At 30.1% G+C, this 24382-nt stretch overlaps 1 protein-coding gene across 1 annotated transcript in view; it reads right to left on the reverse strand.

The window, feature by feature from the left end:
• LOC121120782 (uncharacterized) overlaps window positions 1-24382 on the reverse strand; it is a 35882-nt gene that overhangs the window by 6551 nt on the left and 4949 nt on the right. The window contains exon 2 of the mRNA XM_040715659.2: window positions 13092-13274. Coding sequence (XP_040571593.1) covers window positions 13092-13274 — 183 coding nt within the window. The remainder of the gene's footprint in view (window positions 1-13091; window positions 13275-24382) is intronic.

Genomic DNA, 24382 nt, shown 5'->3' on the forward strand with positions numbered 1-24382 from the left:
AATCGAACCGTGAAAATTAGCATTTCATAATCTAGTATTAATTGCAATCGATGGGGTGTATTCTAGAAAAGAGTGGTTTCGAAATGTATTTGCTTTCTTACGCTGTATTATGATTACAATGCGTTAAAAAAGAACAACAATGAAGTCAAAAAGGCGACTGACTGTAGATCTTTTCAGTGCCTACTCTGTAAAAGAAGTCGAGGACATTATTAATTGCTCTGCTGAACTTGTTTGTAAGATCAGAAGGCTCATTAAAATTGGTGAGAGTACATCAAGATGGTCAATGAAGATTTTTTCACCAGTGTTGCCTTTTGAATTGAAGTATAGGAAATCCCGGGTGGGATGAAAGAGGTTGTGAAGCCGTAGTTGGATGTCAAATATGCCGAACAGGATTACTGGCTACAAGACTCAGCAACTGAGAGTAAGGAAAACTAAAACTTGGTGTAAAGAAAGCATCACCAATTTATTGGTTTTCAAACTTCTGGCCCCTCTCATCACTGGATGGCTCGTCACTGGAATATTGATTAGAATCCTTTGTGGAGAACAAGACCTGCAATGTCCCCCACCAGAATGTTGACTGAAGGCCTCCTTTGAGAATTAGTGTGCTGATATGTCCAATGACTATGTTTACAAGGCTTGCAAGGTATTCAGGACCATAATTGTGGCTGCGGAAGGAGATCATTTTGAGAAATAATTATTGATATTATAAGGTACAATTATACTAAAAAAGATACTCAAATAATGTGTACATGTTTTTCTTAATGAAGTTGAATTAAATTTTGCTGTCATAAAAGGTATGATTTTCTTACAATGAATACATTGGCAATACCTTGAGATTACATCTATTTATATAGTTTGATATAATTGTGTAACTGCCAACTGATTTGAAGCCTTTTTGTTATAGAAAGATTATGAAATCAAATAAAGATGACGACATAACTGTCAATAGTAGTTGTTTGATAAAAATGTATTTATTAATTTAAAAAATTTAATAATCTGTTCTCTAAGATATATTATAATCAGTTTAAGATATTTACCATGATTTCTTTTTTTGATATTCATCGTTGTTGTAAATAAGTAATAGGAACGTATAGAAACATTCTTTAAAGCATTCATATCTAATTTGAAAATTTGCTTATATCTCAGAAACTAATTAACGACAAAAATTAGTGCAACAGCATAACTTCCTTTTGTGTAACAATCATGCTTTAGAAGTTAAAGAAGAGTGGGCATAGTTTCATTCCAAATGTAAGAATATATTTATATATTCTTGTATTTGGAAATTTAGTAAAGCACTATTACGGTTTAGAGTATTGAGGAACATGTGTTAGATGTCGAATTATTTATTTATTGATAAATGGTTTTTCAAAATATTTTATAAAAATTATCGAATTGAGTTTAAGCTTTTATCGGTGCAATTAATGAAAATCAGTTAATTGTTTCAATTTGCAATATTGAAAAGCAAGTTTTTGAATACTTTTTCATAATTTGAAATTTGTACAATTATTTGAACATGAATAACTCCAAGAATGGGAAAGATTTATAATGGATAGCTATAATGAAAAAATGACGTCCATTGAGTTCTATGAGTCTATAATTCTATGACTCATCCCAAAAATTTGAATAAAAATCCTATAATTGGTCGAAGTAGGTTAATGATATTTATGATGTAAAACATACATTAACTCTCTTATGGTTTTATTGAATCACTTTGGGCTACGGTACAGAGTTTGGAATAGTCAGCCTACGAATGAATCCAGTGCGACAGTATTATTTTAAAAACCTGATGGATATAGTAAATTTGCAGATTGAAGCTCTTTCAAAAAGTATCTTGACTATCCATGACATAACTAATAGCTCTATTTTCATTTTTGGTCGGTTTTTATTTCCTCTGAAAATATATTCGTGTTCTTATGGATTGATAATGCCCCAGCAATTGTAAATGGAACATCCAGCGGCATGAGCTGAATTATGCAGCAGGTTTTTAGATGTTCTTCTGCAATTGGAGTATTAACAAAGTCAAATTTTAAAATTTTTTACTAGTATAGCAGACGGTAAAAAGTTCTCGGCACAATTTCAAATATCCTCGGGATGTATTCATTTCAAATATCCATGTAAAGACTGTGGTAAGCTTTTTAACTCTGTGGTTTGTGCTTTTAGTGATTGTCAGGCTCTGCAAATACTGAGAGAATTTGTTCTTCTCAATTTGAAGGGAATTACAGAAAGAGTAGTTTCTCAAATTCAACCATTTGGATTATCGAGTAGAAAAGTTAATGCTCCAGAAAGTCAAATCAATAAAGTATGAGATATTAAATTGCAAAGCTCTTATCTCAGAGAAACTGACACACTTGAAAACTATAAAAATGGAGAAGTTAAGAGGAATTATCATTACTGCAGCTGCTTGCAATACTACTTTTACGATTCAAATTCCAGATGAGAACGGCTCAATTTGTAAGTTTGCTTAAGATCTAATAAAATTTCATCCTTCATTCTCAGCAAGATGGTTTCGTATAATATTATTCGCAGTTTTAAAAAGTCAAATATTTTAGTTCGAAATAGTACTTTGCTTGTTGTTTTTTTTGTTATTCTAGTCATTTTTTGTTAATTTTATGGTTGCTTTTTGAACTTTCATAAACTTGTTCTTGGCTTATAAGTTTGTCATCCTTTTAATTTCGTGTATTGGAGTGCATTGTAGTATTTTGTTCTTTTATTCTAGAAAAGTAATTTTAGCTTAAGTTTTTATTTAAATATGTACGATACCATTTTTCTAGTTATACAAAGAAAAAATAAATAAATAACGGGGATAAAATAGCAATTAAATGCTATTGCAAGTTTTTGGTACCCCCTCTGTACTAGGAATTTCAGAAAATATTTATGTTTCTAAGAATTTTTGCTATTGATTATTTCATAAACAAAAGCTTCATTTAAATATCATAACTCTATATTAGAAGAGACATGCCACGTAGAATTACTAAGATAATCTAAATGAATTTCATCAAAGTTATCAAATAACATATAAAAAACATCTCAACCTGTCTTGTATTAAAAGTAATATAACAATCCCTCAAGAGTCTGCGTCAATTACGATCCATTAATTTCTGTGTAAAATAATTAAAATTAAATGATTTAAATGCGAATATTTAATAAGATAAAATGAAATTTGGATTAAATAAAAGTATTTCATTAGTAGATCCGGATTCTTATCACAGAGAGTCGTCCTTGTATGAAGGAAGAATGCCCCTTAACTTCGAAAGCTTGTTTCAAGCGGTCGATAGACACAAGGTTGGTTAGGCGAGCGGGAATCTGTCGAGTTCAGAAATTCTGTTGAGACGGCAGTAGTCTGCACACGATCGGAATCCTCCCTTAGGGTTATCCACTACATATACAGCCTAGGAGAACAATGACGAGGAGGGACGAATTACTCCAAACTTGGTCAATCCAGCTACCTCCCTCCTAACAAAGGGTAGTTTTCTAGCCTTAGCGAAAAAAGAGAACAGAGGTGGTTACATTGTTCGTCAAAGAGTATGTAGGATGTACATGTGCAGTGTCGTCAGAAAACAGTGAAGGAAAATTTTAATAAACTCTCGAGAGATGAAATTTTGGGAGATTGTTAAATTTTAAACGTTCCGATATTGGAAACAATCGTTTATTTTTTAAATCAATACTAAGGCCTTTGTCTCTTAGGCAATGGGCATCTAAAATAGGTTGCACCTGGTCAGCAACGTAAAAGGTCCAAAATATTTAGTCATCCTCAAAAAAAAATTTCATTGAAGAAATTCATACTGGAATGATTATCTGTCCTCCGAACGCAATGAGAAGATTTGTTTCTTTGGATATATGAGGGGTTAATTTAATTGGTATAATAAACACTTGTGCGCCTGAGTCGATTAGAAAGTTAAGGTTCTTGTGGTGGTCGTTATTAAAAAGTAAATTGTTGTTTGATTTGAATATCTCAACTCTAAATAGCTGAGGACTTTCCAATTTTTGAAACCAAGGAATGAAAATGCAATCGGATCCAGCACACGTTCTTGCCTTCACTCCATAAGTCATATGATGTATACAAATTATTTATTTTGTCCTCTATTTTTCTTATTTATAACCGTTGATACCCTGTGGTTTCTTGAATCCGGGGATGGGGGAAACATAGTAAGGCTTGACAGACTCGCCACGGAATTCGAATTTGATGAATACTTAAGATCATCGCAGTTATTGGCCAGATCTACCTTGATCACCACACGGGCCATAGGTCGGTGGGAGATTTGAACAGATCTAACCAGAACCTCCTTACCTAGAATCCCTAACAGGTTAAGAACGATTGATGTTTCTAATAGGCGATTAAAGGTCGCAAAAACTTTATTGGACGACATGATTTCGTCCGTGAGAAGATCAATGGCTATTCTTACACGTTCTTGAGCTAAGATGCCACATTGTTTCAGGACATTCAATTTTAAATTTCCCTACGAAGTTAACAAATCCACGGGAGGTACATCTATAAGGATATGGGAAGGCAGGAAAGATACAACAATATTTAGCTTGTCAGAATACTCCTTTACCTTATGGAATTTGAAAATGAACTCTGCCCTCAAGAACCAGGTCTCCGGATCCCCCCATCAAACCTTGGAAATGTTACGACGGAACATCGTACAGTGAGCGCTTCTATGGCTGGGGGGCTGTGCTCGGAAATCGCGAGGCAATCACGCTCAGGGGGAAGGCCATTTGAACGGGTAGAATGTATTTTGCAGTTGAAATCGGGGTCACCAATGAAGGAACACGCCAAGAAGAATTACTAAATAAACTGAATTTATTTTTTCAAAGTTCTCAAATAACATTTAAAAGAGATCTCAACCTGTCTTTTATTAAAATTCCTATATATGCATTAGGGTGATGTAGTTGTCCCAACATTATCAAAATTAGCGGTACCTCATTTCAGTACTGAGGCTAGATAAGTAAAACACAAATACAAGGTTTTATCAAATTTAGTTAACGTTTACCTCGAGCACAATTGTAATTTCTAAACACGTATGAAGAAAAAAAAAAATTGTTCTACTTTATTTTAAAAAGATGTAATTAAATAAATATTTCTTTGAACAATGAAAGATTATCGTGTTTTATAAAAAAATTTGTGACTCTAGTTTTTTCTTTGATTATAGAAAGTAGTAAGTAATACATATTTGAAATAAAAAAATTAAAAAATTATGAACTACGCAGTAGAATTTGAAGGATTTACTTGTAACTGTGTCTGCATATGCCTATGTTATAATATAAATATGATATTTATATTATAAATATCATATTATTTATAAAGTTATTTTCTGTACTAAAGTTAAATAATGTCTTTTTTATTTAATAAACGGTCTAGGCGCGATAACTTATTTCTTACTACAATCGAGCAAACTAGAGTCACAAAAAAATAATTTTTATTGTACATAAAAACATTTAATTTAAATATATCTTTTTAAAATGAAGCAAAACAAAAAATTATGCTTGAGTTGTGTTTAGAAATTGCAATTGTGCCAGCGGTAAACGTTACCAAATTTGCTAAAATTTTATATTTGTATTCTACTTATTGAGCCACATGACCAAAATTAGGTTTTGCTGATTCTGAAAAGGATTTCTAATTTCAGGGGGCAACTTCATCACTCATCACTCTAATATGCATACATATTAAACTTTTAAACAGGAAATCATTTTTTTTTTTGAAATAAAGAATTAATATTAGAAGTAGTTTTAATAGAATGAAACACAGACATCTCTCCTGCTAGATGCAGAGAAAAAATTGCAAAATTGAGGATTGAAAAAATATAAAAAAGAGGGGAGATAAACGATTCTACCTGTCCCTTCTCCCTTTTCTGCAAATACCCTAATTAACGACAACCTGAATGAGGTTATAAGAAACCAAAATCTAATGTAATATAATATTACCCGGGATAAAAATAAAACTTTTTTCTTTTTGTTTCAACTGTTTTTAGGGTGCGTAATAAAACAATGAACATCTTAACTCTATCTTAACTTACTATTTAAGTGATTTATTATAATAGTGTTACATAATTTAGAAAAAGTGGGACTCACACGTTCTAATAACTGCGCAGAACAAATAGTTATGATGAGAAAAGGCAGAAAATGAGAATTGATGGTGAAATGGGTCTAACTAAAGATTAGACAAAAATGAATGAAAATTAATACTTGGGTATTTATAATTAAGTAATAAGATCCATTTATATTTTTAAAAAAATTCAGAATTTCTCTGGAAATTAGAAACACAAAAGTATACTAGTATTGTTTATTAAACCGCTATGATAGTGTTACGAGTGCACATGTGCATTTAAAAGGGTAATAGACTCAATTAGAAATAAAATAAGTATTTGCTGTGTCATTATCATAAAAATACTGTCCTCCCAATGATGTGACCCTACAAATTTCAGATCTTTATAGATTATAAAAAGTCATTTAATTTCTTAACTATCTTTTTGTGGAGGTCTCTCCTGGCGTATGTTAATAATTAACATGCACCTAGTTCCCCTTAACGACATTTTTGTATCATAATTTTTAGTCGGAAATGTATTGAAAAATACCAGAATAGTAATACAAATTTTGTCAATGGAACCAGTACAAAAATATTGGTATTGTGACAATACCATATTATGCTAGGGGTTCTCATTTACCAGGAACCAAGTTTTTGAATTTCGGAGCTCCATTAAATTCTGATGCCCCAAATATAAGTACTAATTAATTTTTCAAACTAAAAAAGAAAAATATTATTTTAATTTTTCATAGTCCATAGCTTATCTAAAAGTGGGATAAGTAGACAAAATATTTGAGCAAAACGTATCTTAGCTCCACTGCCATTCTCGGCAATGTAAACAATGATGCAAAACGCTATGCAGGGAGGGTTTTACAACTAGAATAGTACGCTACTACTCTAGTATTAAAACTTCGTTCAATAAGTTATTTCTATTTACATCCACATTTGTTTGAAATGGAACATATATTTTCTAATTGTTCTTTCAGGATTAATAAGAAAAATTAAATATTATGCTACTCCACAAAGAAAGATTCGTGCAAGATCCCAAATTAATTAATGTTTCCTTCGTTAAATGGTAAAGTTTTAATTAAATATTTAATTTTTGTTTTCTTAAAGGTTCTTCTGCATTGGGTATTTTTTTTTTTTTTTTTTTTGTGGAAACACATCATCTGCATTCGAACATAAATCATTAAAAACTTTATTTTATATATATATTTTATCATGTGTATTCAATACTTCATTTATAAACTACATAAAGAGTTTTATTATGTAAAAATTAGATACAAGATTCCCCCGATATATTTTTTATCTGGAATTTATTGTATGTTAAAAATTGTGATATATTCGCGTAAAGAAACCTTAGTGAATACGTTTTAAGATGTTCTGTTTTTAAAGTGATCTCTTATTTTCTCCTGCGTATGCACGAAAAATTATAATTGAAAAACTGTAGCCTTTATTCCATATATAGAACATACTTAGCTCATTATCAGCAAAAAAATCATTAAACAAACTAGAGTTACAGACCATTCGGGGGATAAAACTCCCCACCCCCTCTGTGTTGAGTGGGCATACGTAGGAACTTTGTCTTATTCAAGTATAAAACTCAATAAATACTTACCACAGATATCGTTAAATGTGTTTATTTCCAAAGAATTTTGTACAAAAAGTTGATCTAAATTAAGAACTGTAATTATATTAAGTATAGATAAAAAGACATATCTATGAATAAAATAAGGTGGGGAACAAAATGTCATTGAAAGACATATTATGTATCAAGAATTCTATGACATAATACATTTGTATTACAATACAAATTCTATCAAAAAGACTTCATCATAAATAATTTTGAGCCACCTCAAATTGCATTTTAACTAGCTAAAGTTAATCGTTTTATTGAAATTAATAGAACCAGATAAATTTTGTTTGAAAAGCGATATCGGTGTAAAATTAAGTATCATACATCTAATGAAGTTTTTAGACTATAAATTAATGTTTTGAGTATTTTAACTCATCCCAAAAATTTGAAAACAAAGCTAATAATTGATATAAATATGTTTATATGATGGAAACAAATTCATTGTACTTTTTTTTTTCTTGATACGTGTTCAATATTGTTTTTGTGTTAACTATTTACATATATATGCAGATTAAAACAATATGTAGTTGTTTTGAACTATATTGCACCTCTAAGCAAAATATAATTATGTTTCACCCCTATAATATCGAATATTTTTTATGAAGGCTGCTCTTTTATGCGTTCTAAAAAAATTATACGTAATACTTTACCAAAAATACTCATTGTTATCGCAACTTTATGTACAAAAAAAATGTTCCAAACTTTCAGTTCTTTATACTTCTTATTATTTCCTCTAAATTCATACCTATTTTTTGGCATTATATATTACAATACCTTGTTGAGTAATCAAGTCAATATTTTTTATGTAAGATATAAAAAACAATTAGGTAATAATATAAATTTGTATACAAATATATAATCAAAAAAAGGTGTATACAAAGGTATGAAGTTTATTAGACGAATAAAATGAATTGTTCACATTGAAAGGTATAAAAATTTGGAATAACTTCTGTCATTTACATATTTGGGATAATAAAGTAAAAGTTAAATACGTTATTGGGAATTATGTAAATATATCGTGAAGTATTTGGGAAATAGTTGAAAAGTCAGTTATTCAACATTTGTAGCGTATAAAGTATTTTTCAGTAACGTCATGAGATGGACAAACTTTTTAATCAACATTGTTGAAACTTCATAAAATAGCTTAAACAATCAAAAAACTTAATATTTGCATTTTAAGAATCAATGATTCAATTTTTTAGAGTATTAGCTGCCCTCTTTGCTGTAAAGGATGCATTGAATTTCCATTTGAATTTACCCTGCAGTAGTTGTTTGCATTTATCCTCCATTAAAATCCACTTTGTTATATTGAATATACATGATGAAGAAATATTCCTGAACTCAAGTTCCAATATTTTATGGTCTGAAATTGGTTCAGAGCAAAAATATACTTTTTTAATCTTAGAAAAGAAAACAAGAGACAGAAGAGCTAAATCCATCCTTGAAAATTTAATTCATTTTCTCAATAATATACAATGCATTTTATTAAAAATACGAACCGGGTCCATTAAATCTAGAATTTGACGTCCTGAAGATAGATTTCATTTGGTCTGCTGGATAATAGATGCTTTATCAGAGCATGGCGTCACTTACTATTTTTTCTCCCTTTATATTTAAGGACATCACAATAAAATGAAATTTCTTAAAAGGGTTTCACCCTTAGTTAGTGATGAAGATGCATCCGGCGTATTTTGTTTCCCAAGGGATCTTAAATGAAAACGCTAGGACAAAATTTATTATTTATCAATATGAACTTTGGGGGTTTATTTACCCTTATCTTTTCAATTTGCTACTTAAAGCTACAAAAACTAACATCAGTGTACTAATTCCATATTATAATTTGTCACTGACGGAACTGTATTTTTGCAAATTATATCCTCTTCCTGGACAACACAAGTGTTCATCCAATCATCATCAGGCATGTTTCTTTAACTAGATGTACTTCTCCTCCAATCTGAATCTAGCCCATTATATGTGTTATCTTCAGTCCTGTCAACAATCATGGTACCAATATCAAAGTTTTCAATTTTTTTATTATTATCAATTGTATTGTCTTTGGATAATATTTCATTAACTGCCTTAAGATAATCTCCCTATTTCACAAAGTGATTGATACAATTTTTTGAAAAGTGATCTGTTTTATAACACTTTACATTTGTAATTGATTGACCTACATAGCTGATCCGAGTCTGTAAACCTCTAAAACCTATCATTCCTGGAATGTCACGTATAAGTATCAATCAAAGTACAAAATTTCCATTATTATTTAATCTGTCAGTCTCTTTTGCAAGTTTTACAATTTCACCGAAATCTTTTAAGGGTTTATATATCTTATAAGGGATTAACATTTTAATGAGTAGAGTGAATTGTTATTTTCTTTTCAAATACAATAGGATTTAAAGACTAGTTTTACGTTTGGTTCTTCAACCTATCACAACTATTTTAATTTCGCATTTCTTTCATTTCCTTCCCTCATTGAAAAGGTATCCTCTACATATATAAGAAAATGGACATATATTCAAATTTCTGTAGAAGAAAAATGTAGGCGATATCCTAGAAAAATAATAATTCTTTAAGAAGGAGTGGCCCTATATAAAGAGTTTAAAACATTAAGAATGCAACCTCCATCGATGTTTGTAATATCAATTATAATCTTAGTTCTAATTGTTTTTATAGCCCAGTCTTTTTTCAATGAATTTCAATAACTAAGAGTATATATTCGGGGAATCTCCCCAGTATATCACTCTTAAAATCATTAAAGCGTAAATTTTTCTAAAATGAATTGATAACAAATATGTTCAACCTCTTATCAATATCAATAAAAATTTAAAGATGATATGTGAAAAATACAAAATCACTTTTTTCCCACAACTATTCTACACTGTAAAAAATATATATGTGTCTCACTAAATATGGGTACAAGATATATAGAGTCTCACTTACACAAAAATTCAATGCAAAACTTCTTTTTAATTATAAAAATCAGAGTGTCAAATAATATGACGTGTCTTTCTTCTCCTTCCTACGCTTTCTTAGTAATAAACATCAAAAGGCTAACCAATTTCAACCCAAAATACACATTAAGGACGTATAAACTACATTTATTCACATATTAGGAATTTCTTATAGTTGTTAGACGTCGGCAAATAGACAAAAAGCCAGAAAAACTTTCCTTTAATAACTTAAATATGCACTTCTCCATTTTTTTGTAATTTAACATGGCGCGCTGAGAATCATCTACACACGCTCTTTCCGACATTGTAATTTCTTAGACCAAGCGGTCACGCCGATCAAAGATTTTAAGCTCACATGCATCGATAGACAGACAAACTTTACTTTATTAATATTATTTACGAATAAATATCATTGGGCAAAATGGCGTGCAACTGATCTTTCTGCAGCGAATGTACATAGCATCAAAAGTATAGATGCTATATAGTCAATTATATCGTAACAAATATAATTAATTTGTGAAAATATGAAGTTAATTGTACCGACAGTGTTTTGTTTATGGGCCCTTCTGGGAAAAAAGTTAAAATATTTAGCCATATAATAAATATCTATCAAATTTTTCAATTCTTTAAAGTTTTCATTTTTTTATAAATTGGGAAATTGATATTAAAAATTAGCAATGCTGACTTGCTTTCTATTTTCTTTTAATTTCAATATTTTCTTACTATTTGTGCAATAGCTCTAGGTCGTTTTATAAGCCATTAAATAAAATTAATGTCCTTTTTTTTAGCAAGAAGTCCATACAAGACTTGAACAGAGGAAATGTTTTCAACCCACGTCCATTACAATAAAAACATGGCTGCTTTTAATACCTTAGATAAAAGAATGAATAGGAAGTCAAGGTTGACAAAGGGATGATATTTTATCACCACACGATCTCTTAGGTTTAAGAAAAGTATTTGATAATTTAATATATTCATATTTGAGCAAAAGAATGTTGGGAGAAAATTTTATAATAAAAATTTACCATTTAAGATATCATTTTTTTTCTTTTGCATATGATAGAAATGTTTGTTAAACAGAGGATTTAAACCGAGCTTTCTAAATAAATTAATATGATTATAAAAATATGGAAAAACGAACATTAGATTGGTTTAAATCCAAACTTTATTACCATTATAGTTATTAAAATGTTAGTTAATGAGTTATAATTAGAAGGACTTAAAAGGGTATGTTTCTTTACTACATTATGTATGCTCTGTGCAAAAAAAATATTTTGTGGTATGATCATACCATAAATTATTTTCATACAAAAAAATATTACTTTTTATTGGATCTAATTTGTAAATCAATTTAAAATTGTCAAATCCACTTCATATTGCAAGAATCAGAGGAAGATTTGATGAATTTGTAATAAATAAATGAGAGACAGACTAAGCCACCTTGGAACACAAGATAAGACTTTAGGTTGAAACACTTCTTCTTGAATTTGATAGTGTTTTTTTTTTTACATTTTCCCCTTTCGTTATAATTGATAAAGATAATAATGTTTTGATAGTCCTCCCTAACATAACTTATTAAATGGGCATGTGGAAATTGCTGGAATCAAGGAGGGCGTAAAAAGCCCTCAATTACATAATTTCATAAAATTTTTGATAATTCTAAGGCACAAGGTCCTTTTTGACTCAGGTAACTATATAAAGTACTCTGTACCAGTTGATATTGTTTGAATTTTCAAAGAAATTGAGAATATTTAATTAGAGCACAAAATGTTTTGAAGGATATCAAAACATGTTTTTTATTGATGCACTTAGCATTTGCTTATACTTTTCAAAGCTATTAACCAGGGGGAAAAAGGAAATTAACGTTGTTAATATTTATCAAAATATTAGTTAGCTACGAAACAACTGTATTTTTTATTTTCTTTTAATTGGTCAGACAGAGTTGCACTTATTATGAATAAATAAACTTGATTTTATTACAATTATTTCTTCTGAACTATGAACTGTTTTTAAAGTAGATATACATACATTAAGTTTATTTCCTTCTGTAGGAACATCCAAGTATAGAACCTACGCAAATTGATTTCAAGACAACAAATTATCCCGAGTGCTTCGCCCATAATCTACGTTGTTCCATAGCTTAATTTTTTCATAGGTGAGTTAAATATAGTGGAACAATTTTATATTCCTAATTATGCTACCTCATTGAATTAAATCTTTTAACAGAATACCTATGTGAGTTCTGCAAAGGGATAAAATAATTGCATATCTCCTGAGGGAAGATGATAAAGTGACGTTATCTGTAATATAATAATAAATGACATCTTTCTTGGAAAAAAAGATTTAATCTACTGAATATAGATTTTATATAACGTAAAACATATGCATATGTGTATATGCACGTTTTGCCACATGGTGTATAGCTTTGGTATTGCATATGCCTAGGACCTACCCTTATGTACTAAAATAAATAAATCACCCCAATAGATGTCTGCATCGTCTTCCATTTCTTCCATATTATTATCGTCAGAGTCCTTGGTATTGTTTAATTTCCCTCGATTCTCTGTTTCGATTGATATGTCTTCAATGAAGCTGGAGGACTCAATATTACTATTATAGTCCATTTGTAACTTTTTCATCCCGTTTGATAACCACTTTTTACCTAAATGAAGAAAAAAAAGAAGAAATTTTTATTATTTTTATTAATACATGGTAATTTTTCTAAGAACAGTATTTTCATTTCATATTTTTTGTAAAATAGCAGATATAACAATTAAAACATTACAAAAAGTTTCATATGAAATCATTTTTTTATTATGTATCTTTCATTTTTTTTTTTTTTGTAAAAGGACAAAAACCAGATATTATATTTGAAAAAACAAAACCAGAAAAGTATTAAAATTTGTGCAAAAGTTCAATTTTTTAATCCATTATATGGGTCATTGTACACGTGTTGTTATAAAGATTTTGGGATTTTTTTTTGTATCAAGTAATGGTAAAGAGCTATAATTAAAGTTATCCGACAGTGTAATGTAATAATTTGAAATTGGTGCAATTTAAAAAATAAAAAAAAATCAATTTGAACAGGATTTCAGAGCTTGTGAAATTGTTTTATATTAATTTGGAAAAAGGTAATTATGTTTGCGAAAATCAATATAAACTAAGATGATCCTTTTCAGAATCAGGGGACCCTTATTTCGGTACTGCAGCTAGATAGGTAGAACACAAATTCAAAAATTTTGCAAATTTGGTTAGCGTTTACCTCTTGCCCAATTGCAATTTCTAACACGTATGTTGGAAAACTTTTTTGTTGAACGTTATTTTTAAAACATGTTACTAAATAGAATATCAATAATACATTTTTTTGTTTAATTATTTTTTTTGTGACCCTCTTTTTTTCCCTGATTGTAGAGAGCAATAAGTGATTGCACCTAGACTGATTAATAAATAAAATTGACATTATTATAAAGGACAACCGGTCCTCCTTCTATTTTTTATTAATATATATATATATTGTATTCTAAAATATACAGAAATTAACCACATTTAGCGTGTTAAAGATCTCCCCAAATTATAATTTATTGTCAGAATCTGATAGCCCTTTCTAAAGTATTGCAATAACGATAGTTGAACACATATTCCGACACAGTTACTAGTACATTCTTCAAATTCTACAGCGCAGTGCTTAAGTATTCATTTCTTATTTTCAAGTATGTACCAAGAATTAAAATATTTGATCGGTTGTTATTTGGTTTTAGGCAAGCACTGCCGAAAGAATTAGGAATTGTTTAAATAATTTTATCTTTAGGTATTCTATAATATATTTGGTTACTAAATTAATATTAAATTTTGTATGGTCAAAATGGACGATTTTTATTATTATTTAAGATTCAATACTGTGGTTGAACAACTCACACTTAGTGATATCAAGAACCTCAACTATGCATCTCTGGACAATAGACTAAACGAGAAGAAAGAAGAGGTCTTCAGCGTTGCAAACGTTGTCACATTGACTTTTGTTAGTGGGAATTATAAGAAACTGGTATTGACTGGTACTTGTTAAGTGAGGGAAATGACAAAGGTATTAGATAGTTAATCAGACCTGGTCCCTTACACAGAGAAACGCAGACCTATAAGCTATGAAGATCGATATATTCAGTAAAAATATAGTTCAAGAATCACCTAAAGAACTGCATTTGTGACTAGACACCAATAATAACTAAATTGCTTTAAACACTTTTACAGCTCCGCTTTCTTCAGCAGCATCTTTTAATGGTCTCATACTAGTCAATAACTTGACCAGTTATAAGAAAATCGATCAAACTTGTACATATGAGGCAATCAAGGCATTCTCGGCCCATTGGTGGGACCTAACTAAAGAACTCGTACCATTAGCACTATGATGTGATCAAATTGGAGACGACATCAAAACAGAGATATCATCAAAATTCCTGACTTTCGAACAAAGATTCCGCAGCAAGAGTAATGGCTCAAGATATGGAAACCCAACGTTACCACAGATTTCAAAAGATATTGTAGAATACTTGGATTTATTACGTGCTGTTGAAGAAGAATTGTGGTCTTTTTTTTTTGTCATCATAAGCGTAGATGACAGCTTCTTTCAGAAAACAGTTGAAAATGGAAATCCTCCTTGCTTTTTCATAAAAAAAGAGAAAATTGCTAACATGACTGTGGTTAACAATGGAGTAAAAAAAAAGAGCGGAGATAGCACAAGACTTTTTGGCCAAGCTAGAAAGAAAATAAACTTTCAGAAAATCCTTAAGGTGGTTGAGAACAATATATTTTCCCATCCACATCAAAGAAAAAGAAACCAAGAAAAAAGTAGTTGGTATTTAAAAATTGACAAATTATCTATTAATATCTATAAAGTATTTATTCATTTAATTATAATTATTAAATTATTATACTTTTTTTAATGCACAAGAACAACATATGCTCAATTTAATATAGTTTGAGCCCCTGATTCCAAATGTGGTCTTATTTTTTATCTCAGAGCCTTTTGGCCTTCTGAAAAAGGTCATACAGTTTTTATTATTTTTTTGTAATTTGTAAGGTTCAAAGCTATTTTAAGCCCTCTGTGATGAAGATAAGGATAAATTATGTTAATATATTTTAAAACTGACTGCAAAAAAATTATAAAACCGTTTTTAGAATGTCTGCATCATAACTATAACTCGTGTTATCTTTGTTTAAAGTGGAAAATATGCGCTTTTTAGTCAAAGGTTCATACCTTCAAGACTCAAAAAGTTTAAAAGTATCTCATTGGATAGTTGAAAGTATGAACTTTAATTTAAAAACAAAGAGCCTCTATATCGTCGTCAATTTGAGATAAGGCCGGGACAATCTATAAAGGATAAAACTCATTTTGGAATTGATTTCATAAATCCATAAATATTTGTATGCCCTTCTAGAAGAGATAGAAACTAAAAGAGAAAAGAGATAGAAACACAGAAAGAAAAAGGAGAAAAAGAGTTTGTCATAACATTAAGCCTCATGTCTCCAACTTTATAAATAAATTATTTCAATCTCCATAGACAAAAGATACTCGTTGCATATCCGTAGTGAGTGAGGAATTCCAAAAAACGGACATTCAAGAGTCCTCAGAGGAAATCCTTTTTTTTTTCTCTCTCTCTCTTTTCTTCTTCTCTCTCTTAAAGTAAAGTTAAAAACGAAATGAGAACACGATTATCTTTCTTTGAACATTGATTTTTTTTAAACGACTAACAAAAATGTTCGGATCCATAAGCATTTATAAACTGCAATATATAAATACAAACCAAATTTGATAAAACTTTGTAAATGTGTTCTACTTACCTATCTGAAGTAACAATATCAGGTTCCCCTGATTCTGAGAATGTTAGGGAAACTACATTACCCTAATATATATATAAAGGTACAACTAAGTATAAATCAACATCATTAAAAGTCAATTAGTTTTTTAATCAGACAAAAAATTACCCTTAGTCTTCTATCAATTACACACATTCACGCTAATAGGACTTTGTATAAATAAATTACTTGGAATTAAATTATTTACAGAAGTAAAAATCTTTAAGGACCACTATAGAAAAATAAATATATGCTTTTTTCTAAAGTGAAAAGAAAGAATTATAAAAATATATATTAAAGTAGTGTTGGATACAAATATTAATCGAGCTTGTAAAAATCTCTAATTTACAGAAGTTGACAATTTTTTGAAAATTAATTAAACTTACCAAAAATATTATTTAAAAACTTAAATAAATACCTAAAATCAAAAACCGAAATATTTGAGAAACCTTATTTATAGTTGAGTTCTAATTTGTGTATTTTTACTAACTAAAATAAAAAGGAGTTAGATCAATTCTACAGCAGATAAGTTAATTGAAGTTGTATAAAATTGAAGGATATAATATTTTACCAAACTTATTTGAGGAAGCCACGCAATACTTATCTTTCAAGCAGCTTCTGTACATAGCCAGAGGATATTTTCTATTGCTGGGGAAATTATGTTTAAAAGAAAAAATATAATTGGTAGTGATGCAGCGGAGATGTTACTAACTATTAATAGCAACCTACACTATCTTCCACATTTAAGGCAAGACTTATGAAAAAGAAATTTTTTTTTAAAGCAAAAATACATTTTTTATTGACGTAGTTGCGTGATAATGACATACTTTAAGGGTTTAAAAATAAAATTTAATTATATCATATTATAATTAGATAATATATTATATCAATAGTTACATAATCTTTTTAGGTCAATTTAAATGTTGTTCGTTAATACAATTTCCTTATTTTTATATTTTCCTCCATTAATAGTTTTCAAATGGGAGTTATTGACAAATATTCATATCATTTAAAATAAATTATTTGTTGTTTGATATTTCCATTAAAAAAATAACTTATATTCTCAAATTATATCAACTAACTTTAATAGAAGCAAAATTCCATATGTTGCTTGTATGTATATACACCTATGAAGAATATATCTAAATGTTTTACATCATAAAAATATGCGAAGAATAATTAAATATGAATATGTTTCTCTATTAGTTTCAAAAGTTGATATCGACTTATAAGGGACTAGTTGGAGTGGAAGTGCTTTTATTTTAACGAATTTAATAAATGTATCATATATTTTATACAGTATCAGAGCTGGGAACAATGAGCTTGACTTCATCTCACAATCACAGACTCAAGACTTGACTTGGACTTGAATATTTGTATATACTCAGCTCAAGAATATCCTGAACACAATTGACCCAATATCCTTTACAACAAAGTTGAGGATTACATTAGGTGAGGAGGACTTGCAAAGCTCTAAACTAAATTTTAGTGGATAAAAATTGAATTGGTTAATCAGCCACTATCTAGCTACGAAAATGGAAGACCTTACTGTAGACTGTGTAAGAAAGTAATAGAGATGTTTTCAAAGGTGCAACTACTCGAAATAAGTAAGAGAAAAATAACAAGGGTTGAAGAACTACACTTTGATGGCTGGACAACAAGAGCATGGATAGAAAATTGAACAGGGTATACAACTCTATTACGGGAAATTTTATCGAATTGGAGTACATCATTTTAACTCGAATCTAATCAATGAAAATAATGAGTTTGCTTTGTTTTTATATATAATTTTTGTAAATTGCACCTTTTATTATCACTTACAATCTCTTGAAATGTGCAATGTTTTGATGTGTTTATAATATTTTTACTGTTATGAAATAAACCACTCTTGTAGGAAACCATCAAAGAGACAGATGGGTAAATTAGAAATAATAGTAAGCAATTTTACCTCAGAAAAATATTATCATATTTTTTTTTTTTAATTCTGCATTTATTTATGTAAGAGATTATTTATATAGTGTGTATAGTGAAATTCCATCTTCCATACGCCAAAAAGTTAAATTAGTTGAAATTTTTAACATTTTCCAAAAATGAATTACCAATTCCTTGTGCCGATGAATCCAAAGTGGGAGAAGGTCCCTCTTTTATACCAAGTACACCATCTTTGCTTTAAAGTTGTGTTAAATTTCTGACCGAGTTGCATTATGTTTTGATTCGTTCTTAAGTGATTTTTTCTAGAGTAATTTGGACCAAAATTTAATCGTGTACAAAAATATAGTAGAGTTCATATGACGTCATTGTGCAGATGTGTAATATCGGTCTAGACCAAATTTTTTTATGAGACCGATCAGAGTGTTTTTTTTATTGGGACAATTTAGACCGTACTTCTTGAAAGGATATAATGAGTTCAGTCCAACAAAAATATAACAGTTTCAAAATAATCTAGGGCGTCCAGACCAAAATGCAACACAAGTATCTAGTCTTTTCTCCAAGTTGTTCAATATTTTTATCAAATCTAGGTCAAGGCCTCGGATTTATTTCGAGGTCATTTCAAATGCATAACTTTTCATTAGTTAATTTGAGTCTCGAGGCTTTTCTTGAGTTCAGTATTATTAGTTATAATAGTGTTAATTTACATAAATGAGCAAATTAATGCTGCATCACTTTTAAACACTCTGGAAAAAATAATTTTTAATTTCAGACCATCCGAATGTTTAAAAAATATTTCGTTGGGCTACAATTAATTTTTCTCCAAAATGAAAAATTAAGATGACTTTCTAATGCATCACTTGAGAAAAAGAAAACTAATGAAACTTTTGTAATTCAACAACATAAATTTAAAAAATTAAAACTTATCAAATTGAGCAACAACATAACTTTAAAATTGAAACTTGTGAATCCCTTAACAAATAGAGAATGTAGTTAAAATGTCATTTTCGAATGGCTATAGATATTAAAAAAAAACGCCCTTTGAAGACTGAAACATTACAAACATAACTTTTTTTTATTAAAATACAACAAAAAATTGAATTAATAGATAACCCTAAAACGTGAACACCCTAACACACGCACTAAAATAAAAATATAGAAGAAATAGACCCTTTTATATTACCTTAAAACTGTATCCTACAAACTTAAAATGTTATACAACTATTGCTTTAAGCATAACAAGGCTTTAAGGATTACGAGTATATTCTTATATTTAGAAAATAGATTTAAAAAAATCATATTTATGGGTAAAGAAGTAATTTTCCAGATAAGTGGGGATGGGGTGGTGGCCAGAAAAACCAAACAAATTCTAGGGTGCTGAAAAAGAAGTTCTTGCATCGGAAAAGTAGGGCTAAATTGGAACTTGATTTTAAACACCCTAATAATGGATCAAAATTAATGTAAGCCACAATCAAATATCAATGCATACATATTTTGCTACATATTCAGACTCAAACTGAGTTTTTACGTACTCTGAATATTCAGTGACAATAGAAAAGTTATACAATAAAATAAAAATATCGTAAAAGAAAAATTATAAGTCAATTTCTTTTGTTGTGCCAGTACAGAATACATATACATAGAGTAACACTTTTACGGATCTATTTCCCATTTTTAGACTCTTAATCTTCGTATTCCATTTAATACTATTGTAAAGATGGTGAATTGCTATCTAAAATATTGAAGGAGCTAGGGGATCCTCTTGTTTACAGCCTATCTGTACAGAAATGATACCACTCCCGCCAGGTAGAAATATCCTGGAGAAGGATGGATCGAGAATACATTTTATCATTTGAAAAAAATTAGGAGGATTGTAATTATAAATGAGCTGATTTATAATAAACCTGAAATTAATAGAGTCAAGGGCTTTTTATAAGTCTATTAGGATGGATGCAAAGCTATTTTTCATTTCTTTAGCTCTTTCCATGAAATCTTGCAATGACTTTGGAATTTCCTGAATCAATCGACCCTTTATCAAGCCCTTTTGTGATGGTGTTGTCATCTATGGAAGTGCTTGTGTTATTCTGGAATTAAGGACTCCTGTCTAAATTTTGTAAGAATTGTCGAGTTAAGTAATAGGCTTATAATGATCTTTTCTCTTTTTCGCGATAAGAGTGATAACTCCTGTGTTCATGAAGTTTGGGATTAACCCATTTTCAAAGATTTCAGCAAATACCCCCTTTAGAACAGTGGAAAGAGGACACATAAAGGTCTTATAGAATTAAAAAGGACTTGGGGCTTTCAATTTATTTGAACAACTTTTAATATAATTGAATATTTCTTCTTTGGAGATAATTGTATTTAAGAGTGGGAGTATATTGGTAGGTCAGTGTTTCTTTTTTCTCCCGCCCTTTTTATCTTCATTCGATTGCAACGTGCGCCATTGCTTACAGTGCAAGTATTTATTTTCATTGACGCAATTGGAGCATTTGAAAAGATTGTAATAATAAAAGTGGACTTCGCTAGCTATGGGTTGATGATCTGATGTAATCTCACCGGAGGAGAGCCTGAGGGATTGATTGAAACTCTCAATAAGTTTAATCGGTATTTTTCCCTTAATAATAGCATCCATGAGCTTGGATTTGCTTCTGATCAGAGCCCCCATGGCCTCCTATTCAATTAAGTAATACAGTTATTTTCGTATATTAATATCACTATCGTTGAGACACTTGAGATCCTGCAGTTTCTCTCTTAGGGGCCATCTCCGCAGTGCCATCTCCTTTCCCTTCTTCTGAAGTAAGATTTTGGAGAGGTATTCTATTTTTTTGAGGGTCTTCGACGCCGATACTAATCCTCCTTTCTACTCTTCTAGGATCTCATCAATAATAACCTGAATTTTTCTTGCGTTCTTCAAGTAGCGATACGTTAAGTTTCCAAAATGACTTTTTGGTTATCTTTGGATATGAGAATAAGGCAAACAAAGGACTATGATATGAAATCTGGGATGGAAAAGTTCTCAATTTGAGAGGAGGGAAGCAATAGACGGAGATGCAAGGACGTAGTTCAGGTGACTTTTTATTTAACTTGCAGACTTCTTAGTTCCTATATAAGTTGTTTTTGGAGAAGATTTGTCTAAGTGAAGGCTTAAGTCCTCCAAGCAAAGGGACCGAATCATATTTTCTAGATTTTTAGAGTTATTTTTGTTACGAGAGCCTTCATACCAAATAGCGCCTCGATTAGGATCTTGTATGACTTTAAGGTATCCCATAATTATTTTATCTTTGTCAAGGGAAGTATAATTTAATATAAGAATACTAAAAAAATGATTTTTATCCCTTGTTAGCCTCGTAGACGGCAATAACTTCGACCCTCATACTGAGAAAATCAACTTCCACGACCAAAAGGATACCATTTGTATCGGAGGCTTTGAGACTGGGGCTCAGGCTCTTTTTGACTTATATAATTACTCCTCTGGATGAATGGGTGTTTATTTTACAGGCGCTGCTTACAAAGACTTGGTGGGAGTTGTAGAATAATTTTGTTATGTTGTATATATCCGATACTCTCGTGTCAAAGAGACACTATGTCTGTATTGTAAATGCTAATTACATACTTACACACTTTCGAAGCTCTCATGAGATTTACTTTTGAATTCACATTGAATGTTAACAACGATCACATCGATTGATAAATTAAATATCTCTTTATTCCAAAAAGGTTTTATTTTAATAATTTTGTTCTAATACAAATTGTTGCTATTTTTATTGATTTTCTGTTGAGCTGCCATTAGGATTTCTTTCGTTGTTCTAGTGCGGCTTGGGATTGAAACTTCACCGGACCCGAAATCCTTGATATGGGACATTGAACTACATTAGAGGAAGAAGCAGTGGGCTGATTTTTCAGAGTCTTTTGTTTATTTTGTCATGCTTGTTTTGTTTTTACTGACACATCATAATGATTTCGAACAATTGAAAACTCGGGAGATATTTATCTCTTGTTATTTGTCACTTTTAAAGGACCGACAACCTCATTTGAGGGATTTGGCCTCCACTCAAAGTACCTTGTACGTCGAGGGAACTACTAGAATGTTCCTCAGAAGGAATGCAGGACTTCCCCTGAGTCGAACTCTGATAGGAAAGGACTTCATTACTCATAGCTTCAATGGGTGGGAGGGCTCCAATGGTAGGTTTCTCTTCTAAATTAGAAGTATAATTCTGGTTTGCCACATTAGACCACGTTTGTGTTTGTGCGTCCTGGAGAGAAGATCAAACCAAGGAGTACATCAGCACCATCCTGGAGGGAGGTCTTATTCCCTGGGCCCAATAACACTTCCATAATTAGCCATAGACCTTCCAAAGAGATGGTGCCCTCTTACAAACATCCAGAGAGACACAGCAGTGGGTGTAATACTAATTTGAGTGGCTTATGGGATAAGACAGTCTGGCCCCTCTCCATGTGGTCCCTTTTTTAGAGCAGAGTCTGTATGACTCCCAGCAAGGATTTTGGACGACCTGAAGGCCAAACTGGTGGCTGCCTCGTAATCCATCCCCGTGGTCATGCTACGTGTTATTGTTAATTCTCCATTAGTGAACCTTCTAATTTTTATGGGGTTAATGAACTAAGTAAAAAATGAGATTTCTGAATAGAATGTACTTCATTACATGATAAACAGTTAAAATAATAAAGTAGTTAGATCATCTAAACTTTGTATCATTTTTTTAAACCATTCCATATATTTTGCATTCGTAAATATCAATTAAAATTCTCAAAATAAATATAAGACATCAAGAAAAATATAATCTTTATTAAAATAGTTATTTTGTCAACATGAGTAGTAAGGGGATCAACAAAATTAAGATTATTATCCATTATATCAATAATAAAGATTTCTATGAAATATTAATTACGTTATGCAAATTTAGGGAATCAATACCATCCCGTATATACATTAAAATAATAGCATCAATACCTATGGTTATTATGTAGCTATCCTTGTACACCTCAGTCCTCACATTGAAACAAGAATAATCCGAGAAATCAAAAGGAAAAACAAAACAACGCTTTTTAAGGAGAACTGATTTTTTAAACCCACTAAACCTTGTTTAAAAATGGCTTAATTTACAAATAAATCCTAAACAAGGCAATATCGAGATAAATTATATAACTGCATATTATTGAATTTAAAGATAAGGAGCACACTGAAAAGTATTTGCAATAAAATGAAGATTATAAGGGGAAAAAACATTATTATAAATTTTAGCTGTATAATACTCCAGCTTATTAACAGAGAGTTAATGAATATTTGCATATTTTTGTAAGAAATAATCATTCTACTAAACTTCTCCATGATTAGTTATTTAAGAAGAAACAAACAAAATCAAAAAATTTCAGGGTTTAAAAACCAATGTTTGATGAATTCATTGTATAGACAATAAGGGACAACTATCACAGATGCTTTTCAAAACTAAGGAAAAAAAAAAAAAAAAACTTTTCATGTCTACCATCATTAGGAAAAAAATAAAACGTTTGTGATTTATAAAACTTGCTTTATTGCCTTTGGGTAAAAGAAATTATGTTGTTGCAAAATGTATATGTACCCTCTAAAAGACCATTGCGATATATCGGATGGTCAACTACCAAAATTATTTTCGTAGAAAAATAGATATATATATAAAGGAAAACCCTTTTTTCCCTTAAATATTAAAAAAATTGTATTTTTTAAACAAGAAGAGCTTTGTCATTCAATCAAGATTTGAATTTTCAGATTTTGCTCATCAAAGAAGTTTTAATACCTCATGATATTTATTTTTTGAAGAGTATATTTCAAGTCTCTCAAAACACAGTTCAGTTTTCATATAAATGCGTAAAAATGAAACTTCTTATGGATTAATCTTCTTCTTAAGAATTTTTTTTTTAGGTCATTTGGATTTTTCTAGAACCAATGTTATTTGACAGCCTTTTGTTACATATATTGGATTAATTAGCATGTTT

Source organism: Lepeophtheirus salmonis, chromosome 6 (genome assembly GCF_016086655.4).
Source record: "Lepeophtheirus salmonis chromosome 6, UVic_Lsal_1.4, whole genome shotgun sequence".
NCBI classification, from domain to species: domain Eukaryota; kingdom Metazoa; phylum Arthropoda; class Copepoda; order Siphonostomatoida; family Caligidae; genus Lepeophtheirus; species Lepeophtheirus salmonis.